This window comes from Eptesicus fuscus, chromosome 2, assembly GCF_027574615.1.
Source record: "Eptesicus fuscus isolate TK198812 chromosome 2, DD_ASM_mEF_20220401, whole genome shotgun sequence".
NCBI lineage: Eukaryota > Metazoa > Chordata > Mammalia > Chiroptera > Vespertilionidae > Eptesicus > Eptesicus fuscus.
The window spans coordinates 15,451,322-15,473,406 of record NC_072474.1 but is presented as its reverse complement, the minus strand read 5'-3'; the positions used below and the strand labels follow the sequence as shown (position 1 = coordinate 15,473,406).

General features: G+C 44.4%; 1 protein-coding gene across 1 annotated transcript in view; it reads left to right on the top strand.

Annotated features, from left to right (window-relative positions):
- The window catches only part of LOC114229535 (ankyrin repeat domain-containing protein 26-like), a 69,152-nt gene continuing 47,067 nt past the window's right edge, over positions 1–22,085 (top strand). The window contains exons 1-5 of the mRNA XM_054724683.1: positions 1–182; positions 17,801–17,915; positions 18,078–18,251; positions 19,611–19,708; positions 22,017–22,084. Coding sequence (XP_054580658.1) covers positions 1–182; positions 17,801–17,915; positions 18,078–18,251; positions 19,611–19,708; positions 22,017–22,084 — 637 coding nt within the window. The remainder of the gene's footprint in view (positions 183–17,800; positions 17,916–18,077; positions 18,252–19,610; positions 19,709–22,016; position 22,085) is intronic.

Here is a 22,085-nt window from a genome sequence, read left to right as displayed (position 1 = left end):
ATGGCGGCCAGGGACTCCCCCACCAAACCTGGGAGCAGTGGTGTGGGAGCCAAAAGGCCTCTCTTTCGAGACACAGATATGGGAGCGATCCACAAAGCTGCCAGCGTGGGCAACGTGCGGAAAGTGAAGCAAATCCTATTGTTCAGGAAAAGTGGCCTGAATGATAGGGACAGGATGAGCAGGTAATGGGGACTGGGAGGCTGGGGCCCTGGGGTCCACTGGGAGGAGGCGGGTGGGTTTGGCTCAGCAGCTGGAGAGCAGCCTCCGTTCAGCCAGGGCGCTGGGCTGACTTCCCTCCCGGGGCCCCGCAGCTGCTCCCTGGTGGACACCTGACCTGGGGTCAGGCCCTCAGACCAACTTTATGAGCAAAAACAAAAGGACTCACTCACAATTCCTCCTACAGAACACTTGACTGACAACTTTTAAGTGATATAACTACATATCAATAATGGAAACAAAATTAAGTATATACAGCATTTTATATTAGACCAGAGGCCTGGTGCACAAAATCCCTCAGCCCAGCCTGCGCCCTCTCACAGTCCAGGACCCCTCGCTCCTTACCACCCGCCTGTCATTGCTCCTTAGTGCTGCTGCAGAGGCAGGACAGGCTCCCGCCATCCCACTGTGCTTTCCAGCTGTGAGCCCCGCTTCTGGTTGAATGACACTCCCCCTGCGGGAGCACACTGACCACCAGGGGGTAGCTCCTGCATTGAGTGTCTGCCCCTGGGGGTCAGTGCGCATCATAGTGGTTGGCCATTCCGCTGTTTGGTCGATTTGTATATAAGGCATCTATTATATAGGATGTACACATTTTTACACTAATGTTACATGCTACAGAAAAATGCATAATGAGAGAAATAATTCCCATAATCGATCAACTTCTGGGCTAAAAGTTCTTTGGATAAAATCCAATAACTGCTTTATACCAGTGTGCACCTATGTTCTTTATGGAGGGACCTCAGAAGGAACTTTGAAGTGGGAAGATGGCTGTGGTCCGGATTAGGAAGATTCACTTTCTCACAATGTGTGTTCTTCCTGTGTTTATCAATTTTACAACCAAATAAATATGTTTTAAAATTCTTCCTGTTACATGCTATCTTTCATTGTTGTGATGAAATGAAGAAAATTTTGTATAGTAGACACAAGTTTACCCTTCTAGCTATCAGCGTGCTATAAACTTTCACAAAGTATTTATCCTATCTAATAAAAGAGTAATATGCAAATTGATAATCACTCCAACACACAAGATGGCTGCCCCCATGTGGACACAAGATGGCTACCACAAGATGGCCAGCAGGCAAGGGCAGTTGAGAGGGACCAGGCCTGCAAGGAAGGGCAGTTGTAGGTGATCAGGCCAGCAGCGGAGGGCAGTTGGGAGGGACCAGGCCTGCAAGGGAGGGCAGTTGGGGGCGATCAAGCCTACAGGGGAGGGTAGTTGGGGGGACCAAGCTTGCAGGGGAGGGCAGTTGGGGGGGAGACCAGACCAGTAGGGGAGAGCAGTTAGGGGCGATTAGGCTGGCAGGGGAGGGGAGTTGGGGGGGCGACCAGGCCTGCAGGGGAGAACAGTTAGGGGTGACGAGGCTTGCAGGGGAGGGCAGTTGGGGTGACCAAGTCAGCAGGGGAGGGCAGTTAGGGGCAATCAGCCTGGCAGGGGAGTGGTTAGGGGGGTGATCAGGCTGGCAGGCAGAAGTGGTTAGGGGTAATCAGGAAGGCAGGCAGGCGAGTGGTTGGGAGCCAGCAGTCCTGGATTGTGAGAGGGATGTCCGTCAGACATCCCTCGAGGGGTCCCAGATTGGAGAGGGTGCAGGCTGGGCTGAGGGACACACACCCGCCCTCCCCCGTGCATGAATTTCGTGCACCGGGCCTCTAGTTTATAGATAAATGATTGGAACAGAATGGAAAATGCCCAAACACCCCAAATATATGTAAGACTTTATAAATTGATACTGGTGACATTTCATGTTTGTAGGAAAAGGTCAATTAAAAATGGTGGGAATTTTCTGTTAAGTATTTGGAGAAAAGTAACTAGATTAAAATAAATTCCAGATTAAAAATTTTAAATATACAAAATGAGAAAAGTACCAGAAGAAAGCACAAATGCCTATTTATACATTTTAAAAAAAATGTTGACCAAGACTTCAAGAGCAAGATTTCAGGGGGTTGATTGAGCAATATAAAAAATTAAAACCCTCTGTGTATCAGAAAATAATATTGGCAAAATTAAAGAAAATGTACTTGCAAAATATTTGCAATGTATGTGTATCAGAGAAAAAATGTTTTCCTTTTACAGTCTTTATTTTTTTTTATTGTTTAAAGTATTACATATAGTAGTACATATATCTCCTTTTTTTCCCCCCCATTGACTTTCCCCCAGCCTCCCCTACTCACTGTCGCATGCCCTCATTCCCCCCCCCCCCACCCAGTTTCTTGTATCCATTGGTTGTGCTTATATGCATGCATACAAGTCCTTTGGTTGATCTCTTTCCCACCCCTCCCCAACACTCTCCAGCCTTCCCGCTGTAACTTGACAGTCTGTTTGATGCTTTACTGCCTCTGTATCTCTCTTTTTGCTCATCAGGTTATAATGTTCTTTATTTTCCATAAATGAGTGAGATTATGTGGTATTTTTCTTTCATTGCCTGGCTTATTTCACTTAGCATAATGCTCTCCAGTTAAGTCTTTAAAATCAATAAGAAAAAACTCTAATTTGAAAGTGGACAAAGTACTTTTTGCATAAGTATAAGTGACCAGCAGACAAAGGAAAAAATATTTAGTGTCCCTGGTAAGAAAATGAATAAGTTAAAAGAGGAGTGAAATAATATTTTCCATGCAAAAATTTGTGAAGTTGACCAACAGTTGTCTTTATATTGCTCCTTCAAGTTTAAGTTGCTTTTGACTTTTGAAATAGGCAATTTGATGCTGAGTACCACATTATATATATATATATATATATATATATATATATATATTCAGCACTTTTTAAAATAGCAGTGTATTAATAAGAAAGACTCAGTTTGGCTATACATACAAACAGACTATGATCTTTTGTTATGGAAAAATATGTGCAAAATGTGATAAAATTTATTTCTGAGCATTTGTATTATAAATGGACATTTCCTTATAAAAAATCTAATTTTTTTAATGAACATATACAGACATTCTAGTAAATATTATGAATTGATTTCTCACTTTCTGTTTTTTGGAGTTTTTGGGAAAATTTTTTTGAGAATTGGTATCTTCTGACAACTGTTGGCCTCTTCAGAAGGGAATATTTTAATTTTTATGTTTATTTTTATTGTTGACACTGTTACAGATGTCCCCATTTCACCCCCTTAGTGGCCTTCCACCCAGCCCCCTTCAGCCTTCACACATTGTTGTCTGTGTCCATGGGCTATGCACATATTCATTGTATGTTCTTGGCTAATCTCTTCCAGTTCCCCCATCCCCTCCCTCTGAGATCTGTCAGTCTGTCCCATGTATCCATGCCTCTGCTCCTATTTTGTCTGTCAGTTTATTTTGTTTATTAGATTCCACATGTAAGTGAGATCATATGGTATTTGTCTTTCTCTGACTGGCTTATTTCATTTACCATAATAATCTCCAGATTCATCCATGCTGCACAAAGGGTATAAGAGTTCCTTCTTTTATACAGAGCGTAGTATTCCATTGTGTAAATGTGCTACATCTTGTTCATCTATTCATCTACTGATGGGCACTTGAGCTGTTTTTCATCTATGCCTGAAAGCACATCATATGTATTTTACTTTATATAGCTTTATTACATATAATATGTAAATGATTATAGATTAATATCTTTAGTTGTGTGGTTATAAAAATAAAAAATTCAAAATAGTGCCCTGACTAGTATGGCTCGGTTGGTGGGAGCATTGGCTGGTACCCCTCCTGTACACTGAAACGTCTCAGGTTCTTTTCAAGTCAGGACTCCTATCCAGGTTTCTGGTTTGATCACTGCTTGGGTGGGGTGCCTATGGGAGGCAACCAATTGTGCTTCTTCACATCAATGTTTCTCTCACTCTCCCCCTCTCCTCTCTCTCTCAAATCAATTAAAAATATTTTTAAAAAACATTTTAAAAAGTTTTCTTTTGTTTTATTGTTGACAGTATTACAGATGTCTTCCATTTTTTTCTTTTTTGTCCTCCCTCCACCCAAACCCCAACCCACCATATGACTTTTCCATATTATTGTCTGTGTCCATGGGTTATGCATATACAGTATATTCTTTGGTTGATCTCTTTCTGTCCTACTACCACCCTGAGATCTGTTGTTCTATTCCATGCATCCAAAACTCTGGCATATTTTGTTCATCAGTATGTTTTGTTCATTAGATTACACATATAAGTGAGATCACGTGATGTTTTTCTTTCTCTAACTGGGATTTTTTCTTTAAAAAAATAATAAAATAGAAAACAAAGGAGAACCATGGCCTGTGGGGATCGGCCAAAAGTGGCAGTCCAATGCGGCCTGCCGCTCCTACCTGCCACTCCTGCTCATCCCAGTCCCCCTGCACCTGCCCCCACCACCACTCCTGCTGCTCCGCCGCAGTCTCTGGGCTGTGGCAGCCAGCTTTAAGCCCTGCATCTGGCGTCTGCCCATCAACTGAGTTGCGCTACCACTGTGTGAGCACACTGAGCACCAGGGGCAGCTCCTGTGTTGAGCGTCTGCCCCCTGGTGATCAGTGCACATCATAGCAACAGGTCGACTGGTCAATCGACTGCTTAGGTTTTTATATATATATACCAGAGGCCCAGTGCATGAAATTTGTGCATTGGGGGGGGGGGGGGTCCCTCTGCCCAGCTTGCACCCTCTCCAATCTGGGACCCCTCAGGGGATGTCTGACCAGCAGGGATCGGGCCTAAACCAGCAGTCAGACATCCCTCTCGCAATCCGGGACTGCTGGCTCCTAACTCCTCACCTGCCTGCCTGCCTGCCTGATTGCCCCTAACCACCTCTGCCTGCCTGCCTGATTGCCCCCAACTACTCTCCCCTGCTGGCCTGATCAGCCCCAATTGCTCTCCCCTGCTGGCCTAATCGCTCCTAACTGTTTTCCCCTGCTGGCCAGATTGCCCCTAACCACCTCTGCCTCAGCCCCCACCACCATGGCTTTGTCCAGAAGGACGAAGACATCCGGTCTATCCAGTCTAATTAGCGTATTACCCTTTTATTATATAGATAGATAGTATTCCACTGTGTAGATATACCACAGGTTTTTAATCCACTCATCTGCTGCTGGGCACTTAGGCTGTTTCCAAATCTTACCTATGTAAATTGTGCTGCTATGAACATAGGGATGCATATATTCTTTCTGATTGGTGTTTTTTTATTTCTTGAGATATATTCCTAGGAGTGGGATCACTGGGTCAAATGGGAGTTCCATTATTAATTTTTTGAGGAAACTCCATACTGTTTTCCACAGTGGCTGCACCAGTCTGCATTCCCACCAGCAGTACACGAGGGTTCCTTTTTCTCCACATCCTCACCAGCACTTGTTGTTTGTTGATTTGTTGATGATAGCCATTCTGACAGGTGTGAGATGGCACCTGATTGTCATTTTGATTTGCATCTCTCTGATGATTAGTGACTTTGAGCACCTTTACATATGCCTCTTGGCCTTCTGTATGTTCATTTTCAAGAAGTGTCTATTTAGATCCTTTGCCCATTTTTTGATTGGATTGTTTATTATCAAATATGAGTTCCCTATAAATTTTGGTGATTAAACCTTCTCAGGCCCTTTTCATTCTTATAATCTTCATGTTGCCCAATATGAGCAAAATGAGAAATTCATAATTGAAGTATTAGGACCTCATCAGGTTTAAGTTTTTTCTCCCTGCTTTCAAACAAAAGTATTTCTGAATGAAGGAAATTGTAAAAGATAACCTTTGCCTGCCATTTTGAAATGTATAATAATATGAAATACAAATATTGATCATTGGGAACATATGCTTTCCGTACAATTTATAAATCTAAATATTGAACAAAATGATCCATTCTATGTATTTGAATCCTGATTCTCCTCTGGCTTAAGTTTTCTTTGAAAATCAGAGTAAGAATTAATTAAAAAGAAAATTCGTGTTTTGCATTTTTAGTCCTCTTTCCCCCATAAGGCTTTTAAGGATTAAAATTTATTTAAATGCCAACCATTTGACTAGAATTGCAAGAGGTCTGTTGTAGTTACCATTATTTCACTTAATGTAAAGAACCTGACTGGCATGATGTCAGTATTTTATGTATCAAAAAAAAAATTTAAATGCTGCCAATAATAGTTGTAAGACATTCTGAACTAAAAATTGGATTCCAATGTCAGAGATGTTAAAGTGAGAGAATATAAGCATTTTATTTTATTTATTTATTTTTTATTTTTTTTTTTTTGTATTTTTTTTTTACAAATCACTTTATTTTTTATTTTATTTTTTTTCAATTTTTTTATTAAGGTATTATATGTGTACATATCTTACCATTGCCACCCCCCACCCCACTCCCATATATGCCCTCACCCCCCAGAGTTTTGCATCCATTGGTTATGCTTATATGCATGCATACAAGTCCTTCGGTTGATCTCTTATCTTCCCCACCTCTCCCTAACCTTCCTGCTGTAATTTGACAGTTTTTTTTTTTCTGATTGGTTTTCGATTCTTTATTGTCAAATTTGTTTGTTAAGAGTTGAAATAAGCACAGTTCACTTTTCAAGATCACTAAGTTGTGAATATCAAAATTCAAATGAGTTTATGTCAACAGGTATATAAACCACATGCTTACATGCTTTTATGAATGTGTAGGACTTTTTCAATATTGACCAAGTTCGTTCTCCATTTTTAAAAAAATTTTTTACTCTTTACTATATTTCTATTGGTTTCAGAGAGGAAGGAGAGGGAGAGGGAGAGGGAGTGTGAGATAGAAACATCAATGATGAGAGAATCATTGATCTGCTGTCTCCTGCACACCCCACACTGCAACCCGGGCATGTGTCCTGACCAGGAATCAAACTGTGACCTCCTGGTTCATAGTTCATAGGTTGACAATCAATCACTGAGTCAATGCCGTCCAGGCAGTCCTCAATTTTTGAAAAACAAACAAACAACAACAACAACCAATTTCTTCCTTCCTTCCTTCCTTCCTTCCTTCCTTCCTTCCTTCCTTTCTTTTTTTTTTTAAATTTCTTTATTGATTAAGGTGTCACATATTTGTCCTCATCCCCCCATTCCCATCCCACACCCCTCCCCACGGATGCCCCCACCCCCCTGTTGTCCTTAACCATTGGTTAGGCTCGTATGCATGCACACAAGTCCTTTGGTTGATCTCTCCCCCCTACCCCCTCCCTCCCCTACCCTCCCTCTGAGGCCCAACAGTCCGATCGATGCCTCCTTGTTTCTGGGTCTGTTCTTGTTCATCAGTCTATGTTGTTCATTATTTCCCCTAGATGAGTGAGATCATGTGTTACTAGAAATCTTACCTAATAATAGACAAATATGCAAATTGACCATACCTCTGACACACCCACAAGCCACGCCCACAAGCAACACCATCCAATCAGAGCGAGTTTGCAAATTAACCCAAACCAAGATGGCTACAGCCACAGAGAGCAAGGTTTCCTAGGTAACAGAGGAAGTCAAGCTTTCCGCCTGCCCTTGCCAGGCCTAAGCCTCCACTCAAGCTACAAAGTTTCAATTATAGAAAGTAAACTAATTCAAACAGGATGGAGCTTGAGAGAGCAGGCCAGGCTTGCCGCCGGCAACAGGAAAAGCAAAGCTTTCCGCACACCCTGGCCGGGACCACCCACTTAAGGCAACAAAGTTTCAATTATAACCCCAACAGAAATGGCTGCCGGCATCGGAGGGAGCCCCAGGCTTGGCTCTGCTCCAGGCTACAAAGTTTCAATTGTAGAAGGAAAATAAATTCCAGATACCAGGGCCTCTGCTTGGGTTGCCAGGGGGCATGGCCGGCCTGCAAACCACCACAGGCCCCTCGCTCAGGCCTCCCCACGCCCCAAGGGAACCCCCACCTGATCTGGGACACCCTTCAGGGCAAACCAGCAGGCCCCCACCCCTGTACCAGGCCTCTATCCTATCTAATAAAAGAGTAATATGCAGATTGATCATCACTGCAACACACAATATAGCTGCCCCATGTGGTCAAAGATCCTGCCCCCATGTGGACACAAGATGGCCACCACAAGATGGTCAGCAGGGAGGGCAGTTGGGAGGCACCCGGCCTGCAAGGGAGGGCAGTTGAGAAGGACCAGGCCTGCAAGGGAGGGCAGTTGGAGGTGATCAACCCTGCAGGAGAGGGCAGTTAGGGGTGACCAGGCTGGCAGAGGAGGGAAGTTGGGGGCAAACAGGCTGGCAGCAGAGTGGTTAGGGGGTGATCAGGCTGGCAGGCAGAAGTGGTTAGGGGCAATCAGGAAGGCAGGCAGGCAAGCAGTTCGGAGCCAGCAGTCCTGGATTGTGAGAGGGATGTCCGACTGCCCGGTGGGATCGGGCCTAAACGGGCAGTCGGACATCCCTTGAGGGGTCCCATATTGGAGAGGGTACAGGCTGGGCTGAGGGACAACCCCCTCTCCGTGCACGAATTTCGTGCACCGGGCCTCTAGTATAATTATAAGAACCGAATGTGAGACGAGCAGTAATAGTTATGCTGACAGGCAAATGAATCAGTCTGTAGTGAGTTTCTTTCTGGACCAACAGTTCTTTTGAGACCCAATTTCAATGTCTACCAGTTCCTTATGTGTACATGTCGATACTGACTTTTCAGCTCTGGGTGGTGGACAAATGGTGGTAATGCAGGTTCGACTCCCTCTGGTTTGGTCTCGCCCGGACCCAGGGGCACGGCTTCACCCGGACTCAGGGGCGCGCGGCCTCACCCGTACCTGGGGCCTAGTATCACCCGGGCCCTGGGGCGCGTGGCCTCACCAGGACCCAGGGGCGCGTGGCCTCTCCTGGACCCAGGGGCGCGACCTCACCCAGGCCTGGGACCCAGCCTCACCTGGACCCAGGGGCACGTGGCCTCACCCGGACCCAGGGGCACGTGGCCTCACCCAGACCTGGGGGCGTGCGGCCTCACCTGGACACGGGATCCAGCCTCACCCAGACCCAGGGGCGTGGCCTCACCTGGACCTGGGACCCAGCCTTACCCAGACCCAGGGGCATGAGGCCTCACCTAGACCCAGGGACGTGTCGCCTCAAACGGGCCCAGGGGCACGCAGCCTCGACCAGACCCAGGACCCAGCCTCACCCGGACCCAGGGGTTTGTGGCCTCACCCGGATCCAGGGGCGTGCAGCTTCACCCAGACCAGGGACTCAGCCTCACCCTGACCCAGGTCCCAGCCTCGCCCGGACCCAGGGGCGCGCGGCCTCACCTGGACCTGGTACCCAGTGGGGCTTCGTCTTCTTGATCCCAATTCCTGTCGGTCAATTCCCTCTCAGCAATTCCTTCGGCCATTTTCTCAAAGCTCCAGGGCAGCTGCCGCGGAATTCGTTGGGTGGTGGGCTCGGCGAAGCTCCGGTGTGCCCGGTGTGCGGCGGCGGGCTGTTCCGAGGTCGTTGCGGCGGCACTCGGGTCTGCATCAGCAAGCCAGTTGCCGGGCGAGAGCTCCTGGACCCAGGACCCAGCGGGGCCTCGTCTTCCCGATCCCAACTCTCATCGGTCAATTCCTTCTCAGCAATTCCTCCGGCCATTTTCTCAAAGCTCCGGGGCAGCTGCCGCGGAACTCACTGGGCAGCGGGCTCGGCGAAGCTCCGGTGCACCCGGTGCGTGGTGGCGGGCTGGCCCAGTGTCGCTGCGTCGGCGCTCGGGTCTGCAGTGGCAGCCGGTCGCCGGGCGTGTGCACCTGGCCATTTCCGGGGTGCTGAGATTCTCGAAGGACTCGGAGGTCAGCAAGCGCGGAGTCTCCCACCCCATGTCCCCCAGGGGCTCGTCTGTCCGTGCTCGGCAGCGAGCGGAGACCGCCGGGGGAACTGCGCCGAGCACGTTCCAGGCCGCCATTGTGTCACCAGAGCCGTAGTTCTTAAAGTGTGATCTTTGGCTCACCGGCATCAGCATCATCCCGCGTACCCCTCTCTTTTATTCTAGTTGTAGAGCATCTGCTCAGCCAGCCCTCCGGTGGTTCTGGATGGTGTCTGCTCTGTTTTCCCGTTGTAGTTTCAAAATTGTTGTGGTACTCAACAATCAGGCGTCTGCCCTATGCCTCCGTCTTGGTCCTCCTTTGTGTAGTTAAGTCTTGATTGTTGTTGGTGTCACTGGGAGGAATTGTCCTCCAGGCCAATTGGCTGTGAGGACCTGCTGTGTCTATAAAGGAAGAGTTGCTGTGCAGGAGACACGTTTATGGGCCGGGACTTGTTCCAGTAGGGCTTTGGCACTCACTGAGTCTGCCTCTTGAATGTGTCCCTTATGCGAGTGGTTGAAATCTGGTGTCGTCTCACACCGACCACTAGATGCCCTCGTTTCTGGGTCTCGAATGTAGTGCAGGTCAGCTACTGTCTGAGGCCATTCAGCAGGAGCTACAGCAAAAACTGCAGTTTTCTCCTCCCGCTTGAGTGGTTTTGGAGCAGTCTGACTGGAACTGCAGTTTATTTGGTTAAGCTGCCATAGGGCAGGCCATTTGTATGCAAAAGCTGCTGTTTGGAGCCTGGGCGGGTTTGTAGAATGTGTGGGGCGGGTCTCAGGGTGGGGCGGGGTCTCAGGGCGTAACTAGGCTAGGGTGTGGCAAACAGCAATGGCTGCAAGTCTGCTTTTTCTGCCTTTTCTGCCTTTCCGTGTTTCCAAGTCCCCGTGTCCCGTGCTCCAGTGCAGTAAACACTGATTGCTGGGCGCACCTCTGCAAGAAAGTCACTCTCACTTTCCGACACGATGGCCGAGAGTCCAGCCTCTCCACGTAGGTGTCTGGGTCTCCTGCACGTCCCCAGAAACTGGATTTCAGAGTGATGGGGAGCTTATCTCCCTCAGGGTTGGAACAAAAGCCGCGCGTCCCTTCCCCCGCCACCAGCCCGACCCACGCGCCTCTGCACCTCAGCCCCTCCGAGTTTGCTCTTTCCTCTTCCCTCTTAGTTGTAAATCCACCATACAGCCAGCTCTCCTGTGGTTCTGGGTGGCAGACGCTCTGTCCTCTAGTTGTATTTTTGAAATTGCTGTGCGCGGCGCAGTTCATTTGTTTAACTTTGCCGCCATCTTGGTTCTCTCTGACAGACTGTTTGATGCTTTACTGCCTCTGTATCTATCTTTTTGTTCAACAGTTTATAATGTTCTTTACTATCCATAAATGAGTGAGATCATGTGGTATTTTTCTTTCATTGACTGGCTTATTTCACTTAGCATAATGTTCTCCAATTCCATCCAGGTTGCTGCAAATGGTAAAAATTCCTTCTTTTTTATGGCAGCATAGTATTCCATTGTGTAGATGTATCATAGTTTTCTGATCCAGTCATCTGCTGACGGGCACCTAGGCTGTTTCAAAATCTTAGCTATTGTAAATTGTGCTGCTATGAACATAGGGGTGCATATATCCTTTCTGATTAGTGTTTATACTTTCTTAGGATATATTCCCAGGAGTGGGATTACTGGGTCAAATGGGAGTTCCATTTTCAGTTTTTTGAGGAAACTCCATACTGTTCTCCACAGTGGCTGCACCAGTCTGCATTCCCACCAGCAGTGCACGAGGGTTCCTTTTTCTCCGCATCCTCGCCAACACTTGTCGTTTGTTGATTTGTTGATGATAGCCATTCTGACAGGTGTGAGATGGTACTGCATTGTTGTTTTGATTTGCATCTCTTGGATAATTAGTGACGTTGAGCATGTTTTCATGTGTCTCTTGGCCTTCCTTCTGTCTTCTTTTGAAAAGATTCTATTTAGGTCCGTTACCCATTTTTTTTATTGGATCATTTATCTTCCTTTTATTAAGTTGTATAAGCTGCCTGTAGATGTTGGAGATTAAATCTTTATCAGTGATGCCATTTGCAAATATGTTCTCCCATGCAGTGGGCCTTCTTGTTGTTTTGTTGATAGTTTCTTTTGCTGTGAAAAAGCTTTTTATTTTGATGTAGTCCCATTTGTTTATTTTCTCTTTAGCTTCCATTGCCCTAGGGGCAGTATTTGTGAAGAAGTTCTTTTGGCATATGTCTGAGATTTTGCTGCCTGTGGATTCCTCTAGTATTTTTATGGTTTCCCGTCTTATGTTTAAGTCCTGTATCCATTTTGAGTTGATTTTTGTGTATGATGTAAGTTGGTGATCTAGCTTCAATATTTTGCATGTATCTGTCCAATTTTCCCAACACCATGTATTGAAGAGACTGTCTTGATTCCATTGTATGTTCATGCCTCCTTTGTCAAATATTAATTGAGCATAGTGGTTTGGGTCAATATCTGGATTCTCTATTCTATTCCATTGATCTATATATCTGTTCTTGTGCCAGTACCAGGCTATTTTGAGAATAGTGGCTTTGTAATACAGCTTGAAATCTGGTATTGAGATCCCTCCTACTTTATTCTTCTTTATCAGGATTGCTGTGGCTATTCGGGGTCTTTTTTTATTCCAGATGAATTTTTGGAGAGTTCTTTCAAGGTCTGTGAAATATGCCGCTGGTATTTTAATGGGGAGTGCATTGAATCTATAGATTACTTTGAGTAGTATGGACATTTTAATGATGTTGATTCTACCAATCAATGAACATGGTATGTTCTTTCATCTGTTTACATCTTCCTCTATCTCTTTTTTTCAGTGTCCTGTAGTTTTCCGCATATAGGTCTTTTACCTCCTTAGTTAAGTTTATTCCTAGGTATCTTAATTTTTTTGGTGTGATGGTAAATGGGATTGCCTTTTTAGTCTCTCTTTCTGTAAGTTCACTATTGGTGTATAGAAAGGCCATAGATTTCTTGGCGTTAATTTTGTATCCTGCTACATTGCCAAATTCATTTATTAAGTCTATTAGTTTTTTGACGGAGTCTTTTGGATTTTTTATGTACAATATCATGTTGTCTGCAAATAAGGACAGCTTTACTTGTTCTTTTCCAATTTGGATGCCTTTTATTTCTTCTTCATGTCTAATTGCAATGGCTAATTCCAGTACTATGTCAAACAGGAGTGGTGAGAGTGGGCATGTCTAAATCCAGTACTATGTCAAACAGGAGTGGTGAGAGTGGGCATCCCTGTCTTGCTCCTGTTCTTAGGGGAAATGGTTTTAGTTTTTGTCCATTGAGTATGATGTTTGCTGTGGGTTTATCATATATCGCTTTTATTATGTTGAGGTATGAGCCTTCTATTCCCACCTTGTTGAGAGTTTCTATCAAAAAAAGGTGTTAGATTTTGTCAAATGCTTTTTCTGCATCAATTGATATGACTATGTGATTTTTATCTCTCAATTTGTTTATGTGATGTATCACGTTTATTGATTTGCGGATATTGTACCATCCTTGCATTCCTGGGATAAATCTTACTTGGTTATGGTGTATGATCTTTCTGATGTACTGCTGGAGCTGATTTGCTAGAATTTTGTTGAGGATTTTGGTATCTATGTTCATGAGGGATATTGGTCTGTAATTCTCTTTCATTGTGTTGTCTTTATCTGATTTTGGTATTAGGGTGATGCTAGCTTCATAGAAGGAGCTTGGAAATGTTCCTTCCTCTTGAATTTTTTGGAATAGTCTGAGGAGGATAGGTTTTAGTTCTTCCTTGAATGTTTGGTAAAACTTTCCTGTGAAGCCGTCAGGCCCCGGGCTTTTGTTTGCCGGAAGCTTTTTGATGACTGCTTCAATTTCGTCCATAGTTACTGGCATATTGAGCTGTTTAGATTCTTCCTGATTGAGTTTTGGAAGGTTATATTTTTCTAGGAATATGTCCATTTTCTCCAGGTTGTCCAGTTTGTTGGAATAGAGTTGTTCGTATTATTTTGTAACAATCCTTTGTATCTCAGCAGGGTCTGTTGTTATTTCACCTGTTTCATTTCTGATTTTGTTTATTTGGGTCTTCTCTCTTTGCTTCTTGGTGAGCTTGGCTAGAGGTTCATCAATCTTGTTTATCCTTTCAAAGAATCAGCTCTTGGTTTTGTTGATTTTTGTATTGTTTCTTTGGTCTCTATGTCGTTTATCTCTGCTCTGATCTTTGTTACTTCCTTCCTTCTGGTTACACTGGGCTTTTCTTGCTGCTCTTTTTCTAAGTCTTTGAGTTGTAGGGTTAGGTAATTTATTACCATTGTTTCTTGTTTTTTTTGCAATAGGCTTGTAGAGCTACGAACTTCCCTCTCAAGACTGCTTTTGCTGTGTCCCATAGATTTTGGATTGTTGTATTTTCATTGTCGTTTGTTGCCATGATGCTTTTTATTTCTTCCTTGATCTCTCTGGTGACCCAGTCCTTGTTTAATAGCATGCTGTTTAGTCTCCATGTGTTTGATTTCTTTGGATTGTATTTATTGTAGTTGATTTCCAGTTTTATGCCACTGTGATCTGAGAAGATGCTTGATATAATTTCTATCTTCTTGAATTTGAAGAGACTTTGCCTGTGACCCAGCATATGGTCTATCTTTGAAAATGACCCATGTGCACTTGAGAAGAATGTATATTCTGTGGCTTTGGGGTGAAATGTTCTGAAGATGTCAATTAATTCCATCTGGTCTAGTGAGTCATTTAGGATTGATGTTTCTTTGCTGATTTTTTGTTTAGAGGATTTGTCCAATGGTGATAGTGGGGTATTAAAGTCTCCTACTATGATTGTATTGCTATTAATCTTTCCCTTGATATCCTCCAGGAGTTTTTTTTTATGTATTTGGGTTCTCCTATATTGGGTGCATATATGTTTACCAGAATTATTTTTTCTTGTTGGATTTCTCCCTTTAGTATTACGAAGTGGCCTTCCTTATCTCTTGTTATGGCATTTACTTTGAGGTCTATTTTGTCAGATATAAGTATTGCTACCCCAGCTTTTTTTTTCATTTCCATTTTCCTGAAAGATATTTTTCCATCCCTTCACTTTCAATCTGTGTGAGTCTCTTGTTCTGAGGTGGGTCTCTTGTAGACAGCATATATATTGGTCATGTTTTTTTATCCATTCAACCAGTCGATGCCTTTTGATTGGAGCATTTAGTCCGTTTACATTTAAAGTTATTAGTGAAAGGTATTTGTTTGTAGTCATATCTATTTTTGTGTCTGTGTTCCTTCTTACCAGTTTATTTCTTCTTTTTACAGTATTCTCTTTAGCATTTCTTGCATTGCTGGTTTGGTGGTGATAAACTCCCTGAGCCTTTTTTTTGTCTTCAAAGCATCTGATTTCCCCTTCAATTTTGATTGATAGCTTTGCTGGATATAGTATTCTTGGATACAGTCCTTTGCTTTGCAACACTTTGTATACCTCCTTCCATTCACTTCTAGCTTGTTGTGTTTCTGTTGAGTAATCATTTGACAATCTGATGGGTGTTCCTTTGTAGGTAACTCTCTTTCTCTCTCTTGCTGCCTTTAAGATTTTCTCTTTATCATTTATATTTGCCATTGAAATTATGACATGTCTTGGTATGGGTCTCTTTGGGTTGATCCTGCTTGGGACTCTCTGTACTTGTGTAACTTTTATCTTTCCCATATCCGGGAAGTTTTCTGTCATTATTTCTTCAAATAGATTTTCTAATCCCTGCTGCTCTTCTTGTCCTTCTGGCAGCCCTATTATATGCATGTTACTTCGTTTCATGTTGTCCTGAAGCTCCCTTAGGCTTTCCTCCTGCTTTTTAATTTTTTTCTCCAATTGCTGTTCAGATTGAGCTTGTTTCTGTACCTGATCTTCTAACTCACTAATTCGGTCCTCTGCTTCTTCTAGTCTACTGTTGAAACTTTCCATGGTGTTTTTGATTGTAGCTATATCACTTTTCATTTCTTCCTGATTCTTGCATAAGTTGTTGATTTTCTCATCCATCTGATGTATAAATTCCACGACCATTACTCTGAACTCTTTTTCGGTCATGTTGCAAGCTTCAGTTTCACTAATTTCCTTTCTTGGCGACTCCTCATTTTCTTTCCTCTGTGAATTGTTTCGTCTCCCCATTCTTACTATCACCAGAAAGCTCAAGCTTCAGTTTGCGTGGACCTGGGCCGTGTGCTGTGGAGACTTCGCTCCACCCGAGTTTCACTGAAGTGCTCTGACACTAGGACGTGTGGCTGCCGTTGGTTGGTGGGAACCAGACTTGCCCTGGGTCAGTGTCCCCAGTGTTCCGTGTGGTCTCGTGTGCACACTTAGAATCAGGGGCCCTGTCTGCACCACACTGTTGGTATGTGCCGAAAATGAGATCCTTAGCATGTGCCAGGAGTCAGAGTTTCCCTGTGTCTGCACCAGACTCGAGTGTCAGAGTCTCTGCTGCCTTGTGCGGTTTCTCGTTGAGAATCAGGGTCCCTGTGTGTGCATGCACCAACAATTGGGGTCACTGGCTCTTAGTGTGAATGCGCTGTGAGTCAGGGATCCCAGGCAGCTGTGTCCAGCGTGCAAAATTCCCTGAAATGGAGCTGCGTCCTGTGTGTGCTCTCTCTACTGAGCCAAACCGGCTAGGGCTTCGCACACTCTCAAATTCCTGAAGGGGAGCTGCCTCCGTGCACTCTCCCAGAATCCCCGAAGGGGAGCGGAGTCTGTCTTGCGCGCCAAATTCCCCAAAGGGGAGCCCCTCTGTGTGCACTCTAAGATTCCCCGAAGGGGAGCTGTGTCCCGCAAGCCAAATTTCCCCAAATTCCCCGAAGGGGAGCCCTCTGTGCGTGCTGTCAGATTTCCCCGAAGGGGAGCTGCTTCTGTCCTGCGCCCCAAATTCCCTAAAGGGGAGCGAGTCCGTGCACCGGCGCTCTGCAGCTTGGGCGAGAGGCGGGTCTATCAGTTACTATGGCGCTATCCGCGAGCCTGCGGGGAGGGGGATAGGCTCTTTGACTCACGGAAATCTGCTGCCGGGAAGTCTGGATTCTTGTTGTCTGTTGGTCTGAAGCTGTGATAGTAGTTCTCTGTCCCCAGTGGCTGCAGGGTCCTGGTTTGTGTCTGAAGCCAAGATCCTAGTCTCAGGCAGCTCTGTTTCTCAAGATGGCGTGGTCTCCACGTCCGCACCAGCCGCTGAGAAGTGTCCGCATTGTGCCCAGGGCTCCGCCGTGTAGGACTGCCCGGTTAGGCAGCCCCTTGGAAGACCTGCAGAATCTAACTGACCCTATCTCATACACACACACACCAAAGACGTCTACACTCTCCTCTATGGGTTCCTCACTCACACTCTCTCTCTCCCTACCTTCCTGCCGGTCGCCATCTTTTTCAAGAATATAAGCATTTTAGAATAATTGAAATACTATTATCTTTCTGATCCTTAAATCTGCAAAGTAGGTATAATGATATGTTTACTTAATTGAAATATTGTCTTTTTAAAGTGGTAGTAATAGTAATAATGATACTAATATCTCAATTATTGAGCTGTTTTTTGTGTGCCAGGTACTGTAGTAAACACTGCACATATTCTCATTAAAATAAACAATGGTGTCCTGTGAGATACCTATTATTTTTATCCCCATTTTGTTGATGAGGAAATTGAGGCCAAGTGACAGCTAATAAGTGACAGTTAAAATAGGATCAGACCCAAGTTGAGCTGAATTCCTAGGTCATCCTTTCTGTATTCAAATAGGCTTCTCCTTCACTAATATGGTGAGTAACAAGAACTAATAAATATTGTACTGTCTCCAGAAGAAAACAAAATATTTGCTTTGAAGGAATAGGGATAAAGGTTTAGAATTACATGGGTAATTCTATGCTTTCATCTAGTGCACTCTAAGTTCATAAGGAGTCCTCTCACTTTCATAGGACTGCTCTGCACGTGGCCTGTGGCAAGGGCCATCCAGGAGTGGTGAGACTGCTAACTCGCAGACATTGCCTATTGAACCTCTGTGACATTGACAACAAAACAGCTCTGATTCACGTATGTACTCGCCAACTACGTCAACATGAGATGGGGTTGATTTAATTACTTAGAATAAAAATGAGTTTATCTCATTTAATTAGAAGCCATTGGTGAAACTTGTGGAATGTTTACTTTGAATTCCTATAACTTATAATCTATTTCTTGGCATAATACTGACAGGCCATACAATGTGGGCAAGAAGAATGTGCCACTATTCTACTAGACCATGGTGCCGATCCAAATGTGATGGACATCCACGGCAACACTGCTCTCCACTATGCTGTCCTTGGTCACAACACAGCTATAGTGGAAAAGCTACTTTCCTGTATGGCAAATATGGAAGCAAGAAACAAGGTATAGACCAAGTAACTTTATTTACAAAATATTTGAAATACATGTTTTTACTTTGGTTTCAAGCCTTTTTATGTTTTATTAATTTTAAAGAGAAAGGAAAGGAGAGGGAGAGAGATAGAAACATCAATGATGAAAAAGAATTATCCATTGGCAGCCTCTTGCACATCCCCGTCTGGGTTTTCAGCCCGCAAACTGGAAATGTGCCCTGACCTCCTGGTTCAAGGGTCAACACTCAACCCCTGAGCCACACCAGCCGGGCACAAGCATTTCCTTCCTTCCTTCTTTCCTTCCTTCCTTCCTTCCTTCCTTCCTTCCTTCCTTCCTTCCTTCCTTCCTTCCTTCCTTCCTTCCTTTCTTTCTCTCTCTCTCTCTCTCTCTCTCTCTCTCTCTCTCTCTCTCTCTCTCTCCTTCGCACAAGCATTTTCTTTCTCACATGCATACACTGAATACAATAGATCAGGCCCTGTCACCATGGAAACAACTCCAAAGCCCAGTTGGGGACTGGGGAAATGTAGTGTCCATGGAAGGGGCAAAGCTCTGCCTCCCAGCTACCCTTCCACCCCAGAAGGAAGAACTTCCTGTTAGTGCCTGGGAGTGGGAGATAGGCTCAGAGCCCACTAAGGACGGAAGGCCTGGGGGAGTGAAGTGATGCTGGGGACTGGCTGCTATGCTGGCAGGGGCTTGGGAAATGGTGCTGTTGGGGGTGGGTGGGAGGAGGAGGCCTAGTGCCCAGCAAGGAGAGCTGGGTGAGTGCAAGTGGGAAGAGGAAGCCCCAGTCCACCGGCAACAAAATAATGACAGGATACCAGGATAGGAACACAGATTCTTGGAACCCGGACTGTAAATGTTGGAAGTGAGATTTGGAGAAGGATGCTGCAGTTAATCTGTTGAAGAGGGAGTGGAGGGCATTTTAAAGGGAAGAACAGCCAGTGACTGCACAGGGGTGAGAAGATAGGGGATCCTTTTATTTATTTATTTTTCCTCCTCACCAGAGGATTCCTCCCTCCCCCCACCCCCCATTGATTTTAGAGAAAGTGGAAAGGAGCGAAGGATTGAAGAGTAAGAGAGAGAGAGAAAGAGAAACATCAATGTGTGGGTGCCTCCTGCTTAGGCCCAGACCAGGGCTGGGGACCAAACCTGCAACCCAGGTACAATCTCTTGAATGGGAATCAAACCTGGACCCTTCCATGAGCAGGCCAGTGCTCCAACCAGCGAGAACACCAGCCAGGGAAAAAGGGGCTACTTTTTATTTACTTTCTGTATTATATGTTTAAGTTCAGAGGATCTTGTATAAGTTTTAATGTTCAGTTTGTATATATATAATTTAATAAATTATAAACTGTTTTTCTGTTTATACAGGATGACTTCACACCACTTTCACTTGCTAAATATGAAAACAAAGAAAAAATGGTGGAATTTTTAGTAACTAGAGGTTCAAAAGTCAGTCACGTGGAAAGGTACAATTTTTCATTCCCTATGTTTTATTTGGAGGGCACATTTATTTACTTATTTATTTTAAAATATATTTTATTGATTTTTTAACAGAGAGGGAGGGAGAGGAATAGAGAGTTAGAAATATCAATGAGAGAGAAACATCGATCAGCTGCCTTCTGCACACCCCCCACTGGGGATGTACCCGCAACCGAGGTACATGCCCTTGACTGGAATCGAACGTGGGACCCTTAAGTCTGCAGGCCAATGCTCTATCCACTGAGCCAAACCAGTTAGGGATGGAGGGCACATTTATTAAAGCTGGGGACAGTGAAACAATGAAGGGATTTGGATAGAAGAAACAGGTACTAGCTGGAACCATTCTAAGCTGTCATAGAGATTGAAATAAAGTTGCAGGAAAAGACCAGACTTTCTCCTTTGTTACCAGATCTGCCTCCCAAGGACACTAGAGCATCTTTGCTTAGGTAGTGGAAGATCCCATGTCACCTTTCCCAGAGAAATAGACAGCAGCCTGCCTAAGACTCCATAATTGAGGTTGGCCCCTCAAGGGATCTCTTTGCCATAAGAATGAAACATTCCCAAGTGAGTTGAATTTACCTCAGGTTTCAAAATATTTTAAATTGTGCCTCACATGGAAGCCAGTTAGAAAGCTATGATTAAAAACTAGGTCATTGGTTCTTACAATTTCTAAGGCCCCATCCATAACTCATCAGTATCCATGAGAGACAAGTAGGATTTTATAATCCAAGCCAATTGGGAGTGGACAGGGATATTAAGCATCATTCTCAAAAAGATCTGCTGGTTCACAGTGTGAGTAGAAAGGGAAGGGATAGTAGTGGTCCATGCCAGGTCCTGACTTCTATTAGTTTTCTGTGGTTGGTATGAATCACAACAAAAATAAGGGAGCATTATGTTATCTAACTTCATGCAGTAATGAATTTGTCCATAAATTTAGTTGCAAGTTATATAGTAGCTGAGACACCCTGAATTACAAACCACAAAGAAAGAACAGGTAATCACTGAAATCCTATATAATAAAAGCCTAATATGCTAAGTGTCTGGTTGTCTGGTCATCTGTTCAACCAATCAAAGTGTAATATGCTAATGATATGCTAAGGCTGCTCAACCACTCGCTATGATGTGCACTGACCACCAGGGGGAAGATGCTCTGACTGGTAGGTTAGCTTGCTGCTGAGACTGAGTGAGACAAGGCCGGACATGCCTTAAAGCCCTCCTGTGGTCCCTCCTCAGCTGACAAACTTCCTGCTTCCCTCCCTGGCTCTGATTGTGCACTGGTGGGGTCCCTTGGACTGGCCTGCACCCTCTTGCAATCCGGTACCCCTCAGTGGGGCACATTGACTGTCAGGTAGTTCCATCCTAGATAATAAAAGGCTAATATGCAAATCAACCAAATGGCGGAATGACTGATTGCTATGACATACACTGACCACCAGGGGGCAGAAGCTTAACACAGGAGCTTCCCCCTGGTGGTCAGTGTGCTTCCACAAGGGGAGTGCTGCTCATCCAGAAGCCCTGAGCTGGGCTCATGGCTAGTGAGCACAGTGGCAGTGGCTGGAGCCTCTCCTGCTCCGTGGCAGCACTAAGGATGTCTGACTCCCAAGTGGGCCTAAGCCATCAGTTGGACATCCCCCGAGGGTCATGGACTGCAAGAGGGCATAGGTCGGGCTGAGAGAACCGCCCCCCCCCCCCACCCACACACACACTGATTTCATGCTCTGGGCCTCTAATTAATATTATTTTCTGAGAACTGCAACATTTGAATGTTAGAAACTATGAAAAACCCACATTGGGATTTCATTGGGATTCTAAAATAGTTTCAAAAAATAAAGCTCATGAAGAGATTTTTCCTTTGCCTTACTGTTTCTCCTAGCATCTCTTTTTGCTATATTATCTCATTTAATTCTCCAAACAACCTTCGAAAGTAAAGCAGTAACTGTTACTTTGTAGAGGAGGACCTTCAGCCACAGAAAACTGACTTGTTTTAGAACAAATAGCTGTTGGTTATAGAACTAGGATGTCTGAGTTCAAGAGACTTGCCATTATGTCAAGCTAACTCTAATTCACCAAACTATATTGCCCTCAAATCATGACTGTTTTATGCTTTTTTTAAAAAAAATGACATGCTTCATAAGAAGTTTGTAGAACTTACAAATTTGAAGTGTATAGTAGAATTAAAGTTTTAATATTGACTCTGATATTATATGAAATATTCTAAGAATTTACAATATTTGGGAAATATTTTATGTTTGTATTAACATAGTGATATTATTTATCACAATTTTTTATTCACAGCAAGCAACAACTAACTTCAGAATATAAAGAAGAAAGACCTATAAGATCTTCTGAAAGTAGCAATCTTGG